The following is an 8,616-nucleotide window of genomic DNA, read 5'->3' as shown; positions in this document are numbered from 1 at the left end:
GACCTTGAAAATAAATCCCAATTTTCTCACTCTCATCACTACCCATCAATTCAAAGCAATGGATCATGAGGATCCATGTTCACATTTGTCTACATTTTATGAATTGGTGGGAACAATGGGCTTTCAATCAGGTGATCTTGAAAATATTTATATGCGCTTGTTTTCTTTGTCATTGGCAGGAAAGGCTAAGGATTGGCTCAGATCACTTCCAAATCAGAGTCTCACTAGTTGGAAGGATGTAGAGGAAAAATTTCTACAAAGATTTTTTCCAATTTCTCGCTACATCAAAGCAAAGTCTGAAATTTCTGTGTTCAGACAAGGAGCAGATGAATCATTCTGTGAGACATGGGAAAGATTTAAAATGATGCTTAGAAAATGCCCAAATCATGGGTTTGAAGATATTGCTCAACTGAGCATATTTCTCACCGGTCTCAGATCTGACACAAAGATGCTCCTAGATGCTGCAGCTGGCGGCACAATGATGGCTCTTGATGTAGAACAAGCAACAAGGATTATTGTTGCATTGGTGTCAACTGATTATCAAGCCTAACATGATAGACAAAATACACAGAAGGAAGGGTCGTTAGAAGATGCACTCTTGGCTCAAAATAAAATTCTGACATAGCAGATTGGGCAACTAACCGCACAAATGGCTAAATTACCCCAACAGTTATATGTTGTGCATTCATCTCAAAGCCATAGTCAATCAATCATGTGTGATTTTTGTGGAGGTTATCATCCTAATGGTCACTGTTCTTATCTGAACAATTCACTTGAAGTTGAGGATCCATTCATGCTTGAAAGAATGAGTAAAGTTGAAGAAGCCCTAACAAGCTTGTGATAATGGAAGAAAATAGCATGGCAACGATCAAGAATATAGAGATCCAAATGGGAAAAGTGGCCAAACAATTTGAAGAAATACAAAGTGGTCAGTTTTCAGTTGACAACCAAACCAACCCAAAAGAGCATTGCAATAAGGTAATAGCTGAAAAAGAAGATGAGACTGAAGAGTTAGAGAGAGAAATGAAACGAAGTGAGGAAGAACAAAATAAAAATAAGGAGAGAAGTGTTCTTGAAAAAGATTTATCATATCCTCATCCTCCTTCAAAAACAGAGAAGGACATAAAATTCTTTGACAAATTGCTCCCTAGGAATTATTTTGCAGGAAATCTGAAGCAAGATTCAACATGTGAAAGATTTCTAAAGAATAGGAGCTATATTGAGGAGAGAAATAGAGAGATGGAGGCTAGATGCAGTGTCATGACTCAAAGGGACTTGCTTCAAAATACCAAGAACGTAGGAGGTTTTAATCTTCCCGTGTCTATAGGTTCTTTATCTGTGGACAAGGCTGCATTGTATTTAGGCGATTTGGAGGTTCAACCCACCAAGATGCAGTTGGCAAAAAGATCCATCAAAGATCCTTATGGTGTGGTTGAAGATGTTCTTGTAAAGAGGAAGAATGCATACAACATGATGCAACAAAGAGAGTTGTCCATCTTGAAATAAACAGGCGTCAAGCTAGTTGACGTTAAACGAGCTTACTGGGAGGCAACCCAGTCCACATTTTAGTTTTATGTTGTTTTATTACCTTTGCTGATTTTATTTAAAATAAAAAATAAAAAAAAGTAAATAAAATAATAAAAATAAAATCCTATATGCCTTGTACCGTCCCGTATCAGGGCGTTGACTAAGTCAAAGTCAACGACTGGAAAGTCAAAGTCAACTCAAGGTGTCGCCTAGGTGTAGAGACGCCAGGAGGAAGCGTCGCCAAGATAGGACAAGGCGTCGCCAAGGCAAGGCGTCGCCTGGGTGGAGGTGTCGCCTAGCCAGGGCGTGGCAGATCAAACAGTGTAAAAGTAAGGCAAATCACAGTATGGTTCCCCGATACCCATGGGTAGGAAAGACCATGGAGGGAGCGACGCCGTGGGAAAGCCTCAGGACCCGATATCTCGGGAAAGTGATAAAGAGAAGGAAAAGGTGGCTTCAAGGCCATAGTGATAGTACCAGTGAAGGGCAGCCTGACTCGTGAAGTACCCCTGCCGCCCCAGAGACGCCTTCGGGACAGATACGACCCAAGAGGAAGGTCACGCCCAGGATAACCGGGTGCAGGGTGCGAGAGGAAGGCAGATACGCTCTCAGAGTAAGTGGCTAGATACTTGGGGGCATGAGTTGGCACCCAAAAAGCCACCCCTAGCGCAGTAGCACTCCCAAGCAGGAGGACTCACACGTAGAAACGTCCCCAGATGGGTAGAAACGCCCCCAGATGGGGTCATGGCGTCGTGAGGCCCTCCACGTGTACGACAGCCATGCCAGAATAGAAACACCCTCTAGTCAGGTGCCAGGTAATTAAAGATATTCAATATAGTTTCCCTTTCGAGCATTCAGGTACTATTATGGCTCCCGAGCGTTTCAACGTCTTAAATGCGCTACGTTTCGTAATTAAGCGCTTTAATGAGTGCGTTACGTTTGAGATTAAAAGCGCTTTAAGGCGCTTTAAATGCTGGGGCAGTTTAAATAGCGCTGGGAATGTCGGAAAAAGGGTGGGAACCTTTGGCAAATTTACGAGAAACTCTCTGGTTGCTTGCCCGTGCTTTAAGTTTACGTACAAGTGACTGGAGAACATTTTTGCCCGAAGGAGACAACACACACACATATACACAGTTCTTTTACCACCTTCAGAGTGCCACACGCGGTGCTCAGAGACGGGGGTGATTAGTTTTGGTGTTTCTTGCTGGCTGACTTGAGCGTCGGAGTGCAAACGGCCTCTTTGTCCTCTTTTTTGCAGGAATTCACAGGCAATCAGTGGGAAGGAGTCCTTAGCTGACGGTTGAGGTCGCGCACGAAGACGTCCCGGTCAACCGGACGGAACATGCCTCCTAATCATTTTGCAAGTTATGTATTTTTGACTTAGGGACAGGTTCTATTATTCAGGGGGCAAATCCAGCAAATGAAGCAAGACTGTAGATAAAAATTTTAACAAAATGCTGGATGACTTCTTAAGAAGAGAGGATTGAACTAAAATATGGTTTTATCTCTCTAATTCTCTTTTCTTTTCAGTTATTTGAATTTTTTCTTATTTTATTTATTTTATTTTTCGGTTATTTTGTTTTCTGTTTATTTGCTTATTTGTTTGGTTTGTTTTTATTGCTTATTTTGAATAAATTTCCTGTTTTATTAGTTTGGTAATTTTAAGTCTTGAATTATCTTTCTTGACTAAATTTCAGTTTTAATTTGTTTGTTTTCTAGTTTATTTTTTTTTCAAATAAAAAAGAACTAGAATATTAATTTTGAATTGTGGAAAAAAGAATTTGTGTTTAAATATTAAATAGTGAGATGAATTAGACACAGGTTAGAAAAGAAAATATGATTGAATCCCTATTCAAATGTAGTTAAAATTATGATACATGAAAATTTAACAAGATGATTGATTAGGACAGATAATGACAAGACAAAAAAAGGAATGAGACCATTTAAACCAAGTGAGTGTGTGAACCTTAAACAGTTTTGAGAGTTTTACTGATGAATTGACAGTTATGGTTGCTTAATTTTTATTTTTGTTGCATCATAAAAGAGCATGAAGATGATTGAGGCATTTGTTTGTGTTAATTAGGAGCCAGGGCCAAAAAGCCAACCTTTATATTAGATATCCATTTTTTCTTATATCCCCTTTAGGCCAAGAAATTTTTTGTTAATATTGCACTTTAACCTTTATTGATATAATTTTATACCCTTTAGCATGTCTAAGGAAGGAGAACATAGATGCAATACATATAGAAAAGGGAATGGTTGGTTCTGATTTTGAAAGTTCAAAAAGTTGAAAATAGGAAGAATTTTTTCGTATTATTGAAAAAAAAAAGAAAAAAGAAAAAAAAAGAGAAACAGAAGAAGAAAAGAAATAGAAAAGAAAGATAGAAAAATTTCATGAAAATCATGAAAAGAAAGAAAATGAGGAAAAAGGTGATGTCGAAAGAAAGTGGTAATTAGATAACATATATGTTCTCTATAATTGAATTGTAGGTATGTTCTTCTTCTTTAAGATGTGCCTTTTGTTATCTAAGAAAAACCAATATTTTTTGGAAGCCCAGCCTCATTACAACCCTGGAAAAGACCTCAAGATTCATGTTTCTAATATGTTTGTGATTTGAAGATGAAATGAAAAGCAACTGTGATTTGTTATGATTTAGTGAAAATAGAGAGAAACACTTACCTGTGAGCATATGAGAAGATATTCCTTGATGAATTGTCATTTGTTTGTTTTGATTTGATCTTGGAAGTTGATTGTGTCTATAATTTTCTATATTTGAATTTGGAAGCATCATAAGTTTCTAATTTGATCTGTTGTTTAGTGAATTAAGTTGTTTGATATTTGAATTCAAATATATTCATTTACTTTGCTTGAGGACAAGCAAGATTCTAAGTTGGGGAGAGTGATAAGTGTCTAATTTCAGTAATATTTCATATTAAAATATAGGCACTTATGAGGATTTATTGCTAATTTACATATAAAATAATCCTTAATTTATGAATTTATACCTTTTTACATTTTTTATGATCTTTATTTGAATAAGAGTATTTTATTCCCAAATTTGGTGTTAATTGTAGATTTCTAAGGAAGATTGGAGATTTGGATTAAAGATGAATGATTTGAGCTAAAAAGATAAAGATAGAAGGTCCCAGAATGGAAAAAGATGCAAAGAAAGATTGGGCCTTTTTGATGTTTTATCATTTAGCCCGTTAGCGCGACACAATAAACAACCTAACCCTAGAAAACTAGGATAAATAGAGGGCTAGAGGCTCAACCTTAGTGTGCCAGATTGAGAGGAAAACACCATAGAGTGAATTGTAACCCAATTGGGAGAATAGAAGGTGCTAGAAGTATGCGTGGCTAATTCTACCCTTTGGGATTGGGAGTAATCTGCTCAAACTCTTATGTATTGAGGTGATATCTTATATATTAATATTCAGTTCTTGATTGATTATTGGTATTGTTGTTTTACTTTTAATTTTTCGTGACAAATTGAGAATCTTAAATCTGACCGGGAGGTATTTTTAGGGTTTGGACCTAAACAACAATACTTAGCATATTTGAGTGCTAGGAATAAACTTGAAATGTTAATTACTATTAACGTCTGAGCTTCGTTCTAAGTTGTTCTTATAATTATGCGAGGGATCGATAGTTAGGAAACATTCTTAAGGATTTTATATGCGAGGAATCGATATAAATGATTTTTATACGGGCATCAATTTCAATTAAAGAACTTAATATTGACATGCTAATCAAAATACATGAGAGTGAGAGAGATGAAACCTAATCCCTATTTTTCCAATTGAAACAACTAATTCTTTGTTTGTTTTCTTATTAATCAGTGCCAACACAATTAATTCAAAACTCTTTTAATTGTTCTGTTTTTATATTTAGCGATTATTGTATTCGATAATTCACTGTTTCTTGTGGGATCGATATTCGTCCTTAGGGACAATTATTACTTCTGACAAACGCGGTGCACTTGCCGTAAAAAGTCATCACATGTGTTCTTGAAAGATTTTACAAATCAAAAGTGTGCTTGTTCTTGGTTGGCTCTAAGGCTTGGTTAGAGGTGTTGCTACTGTGTGAGCAATCTGTTCTAGTGGTCTAAGGCAGATTTCTGCATCCTCTATCAGGTGTATTTGTTTCATATTTCATTTCTTGTAAAATTGTGATTGTAAACTCTTCTTGATAGGGTTTCTTGAAGAGTGTGTGTGCTGAAATAGTGTTTTTCAGCAAGTGTGCCAAGGTTCTTGTAGGGTTCAAGAACAGTGGCTGTGTAAGTGTGTTTGGTACGTTTGTTTAGTGGATTTCACCTTGAATTAGGTGAGACTGGATATAGCTCATTTGAGTGAACCAGTATAACTGTTGTGTGTTCATTTCTCTTCATCCCTGCACTTGGTGTCTTGCTTATCTGTTAATCTGTCTAAAATTGAATCTGTTCAATTAAAAATACACGTTCTGGCGGGGGAAGCCCTGCCACCAACGAATGTCCACTCTGGGAGTCCCGTCGCGGATGAGCAAGGTGTTTCCCCAAGCTTACTTGACCTTTGTTCCCCATGCTGGTGCAACAACCATCTTACTGGACTTACTCGCTGGACACTACTTTTCTGAGCCTCCAACAGTTTTAACTAGGTTTCCTGAAAGATCCGGCGATGTCCCCCCGTGATGTCTGGCCACTCGATCTTCCATTGTTTAACACGTCGATGTCGCAGAAACCCGACGACAATCGGCTATGCTCATTGCAGCTCGCCACTTCCATGAGTCGGCAACTACACTCACTCCTGGACCATTCGTTTCTCACTTGTCCACGTCTTCTGCTGAGTACGCCCCACACGGTCACGTGCCAGGCACGTCATCACAAACGATGACCTGGTCAGTACACAAGCCCCTCAGCCTTGAGCTGCGAGTTGTTCAGCGAAAAGGCTGTAGGGTTAAATTTCCGGCGTCCTACGTGGCCTTGCGCGTTGGTGCTCATTCTGTTCATCGATTTGACACTTCACCAACCCCCTTCGATCGCTCGGCACGTGGACGTATCAACGACCATAATTCCGTGCCGCTTGCGCTTCTCGCAACGTTCGGGATTCTTCAAAACCTTTAAACACTTCGCGCCACTTCACTGTTTCATTATCTTCTTCCTTACTCCAAACTCTCGAAACACCTCAGCGAGCGCTTCGACTCCCTCAATCTCCATCTCGCTAAACACTTTTCTGATCATCAAAAGGTAACTTTTTTATCGCTCCCACTGATATTTACTGCATTTTAATCGGTTTGCATCATCCATTAATTGTCTGGTGCATACGTTGTGGGATGTTTTCTCTGCTTTGCTTTTTCTTTTCTGCGTTTAGGGTTTCTAAACCTTTTTTCTGCGAGCCCCCCCTTCGTTCTTCTATCTCCTTCTCTTCTGTTGAGTCTCTCTGCTTTACGAACTCTCATCTCTTCCCCTTTTCGTCTTCTTGCTGCTTCTCCGATGGCTCGCTCCAAAATTACACCAAACCCTCCTCCATCTCCCCGCAACCCTCTGGCGAACACTCGTAGGGCAAACCCTTCCTCCTCCCGCGACCCCCCAAGGGATCCTAACGTCCCTTCGAGGCAGGTCGTGAGATCCGCGCCTTTTCGACCCAGCCAAGCGCAGCCAAACCCACCTCACACCAGCGCAGCTGCGAGGCCCCTTCCCAACTACAAGCAACTATATCCTTGGGCCTCTACAACCCTGCTGGGTGAGACTTCATCCATCAACTCCGACCGTGATATCCTCCGCCTTAAGAAAGGTGACCAAACTCACCTTTCTTTCAGCAAGGAACACGATGACAAGGTATCTGTGCATCCTTGTCCTCCTGGAGAGCCGATTTGCACCGATGACCAGGGGAGCGACGACGACCCCTTCTGCTTCATCTACGCTACAATGTTCAAGAAAGTCAAACTCCGATTCCCCTTCACCCGCTTCGAGAGGGAGCTCCTGACCAAGCTTGATATAGCCCCTGCCCAGCTTCATCCCAACAACTGGGCGTTCGTCCGGGCCTACCAAATCATTTGCGCACACTTGGGACATCCGGCTTCAGTGGACGTGTTCCTCTACCTGTTCGAGGCCAAGAACCCGGGCGATCGTCTATGGGTTAGCCTCAACGGGGTCGCTGGGAGGTCTATCCTTTCCATCTTCCAGCAATCTTATAAGGACTGGAAGGGGAAATTTGTGCGCGTTCGTTGCAACGACTGAGACCCCTCCCTCCTCGACGGGTTCCCCTTGTATTGGGTGAACAAGGGAAAGAAAGAGTCGAGCTTCAGGAAGGCCAGGGAGCCAGAAAAAATGGGGGAGCTCGACAAGGACTTGTGCAACTTCTGGAAAAGAGTTGCCTCTTCCAACGTGACTCTGCCTACTTCCTCCATCATCGCCTACGAGTTTCTCGAAGGCCAACTGGATGTTCACATAGGTTTGTCCTTAAGTCCTTGAGTTCCCCTAGTTCACACTTGCGTCACCATGTCTTTACTTTGATGTTGCTGTTCTGATTTGCGTATGGTTTTAACTTTTCCCATGCATTGTCTTACACTGCTTATCTTCCTGTGCATTAGTAACTGCCGAATTTTTGTGCTGGTTGGTAACTGTTGGCCTCTTTATGCAGATATGATGCTGGGGAAGGATAGGATGGCTGAGCTACGCTCTATAGCCAAGCTCCACAACCTTGCGGCGGGCTCCCAAACTGTCCCAAACTCCGTTGCGGAGATCGCCGCTGCCCAAGGCCAGTCTCCACCAGTTGGCCCGTCCAACGCTGTTGCTCTTCCCAAAAGGGCTAAGAGGAAGGCCCCCAGGGTTGTCTCGGACGACGAAGCAGATGAGAGCACTGAGGACGGGCTGATCTGCAAGAGGAAAAGAGGAGTTGCAACTTAGCTACCAGCAGTTGAGGTCGCCGCTCCTGACAACGCCATGAATCCCCCCAGCGCCTCCACGCCCTTTGAGTCCGCTGGGGACGTTCTCGCCTCCAACGCCTCCGCTGCTGAAGCTACGCCTGAACAGCTTGCCGATACACAAGCTTCATCCCAGGCAGCAACAGAACTACCAGCCTCACCACCACGCCTCGAGGCTCCCCTCGCCA

At 41.6% G+C, this 8,616-nt stretch overlaps 1 protein-coding gene and 1 pseudogene across 1 annotated transcript; one reads left to right on the top strand and one right to left on the bottom strand.

Moving 5' to 3' along the window:
* Window positions 1-287: 287 nt before the first annotated feature.
* On the bottom strand, window positions 288-393 carry LOC137836278 (small nucleolar RNA R71; annotated as a pseudogene).
* Window positions 394-843: 450 nt separating this feature from the next.
* LOC137834345 (uncharacterized) lies at window positions 844-1,506 on the top strand. Its single transcript, XM_068642403.1, has one exon. The coding sequence runs from the start codon at window positions 844-846 to the stop codon at window positions 1,504-1,506; it is 663 nt and encodes a 220-aa protein (XP_068498504.1).
* The last annotated feature ends 7,110 nt before the right edge of the window (window positions 1,507-8,616 follow it).

This window comes from Phaseolus vulgaris, chromosome 5 (genome assembly GCF_000499845.2).
Source record: "Phaseolus vulgaris cultivar G19833 chromosome 5, P. vulgaris v2.0, whole genome shotgun sequence".
Taxonomy (NCBI): Eukaryota; Viridiplantae; Streptophyta; class Magnoliopsida; order Fabales; family Fabaceae; genus Phaseolus; species Phaseolus vulgaris.
This window is presented reverse-complemented; position numbering and strand designations above follow the sequence as displayed.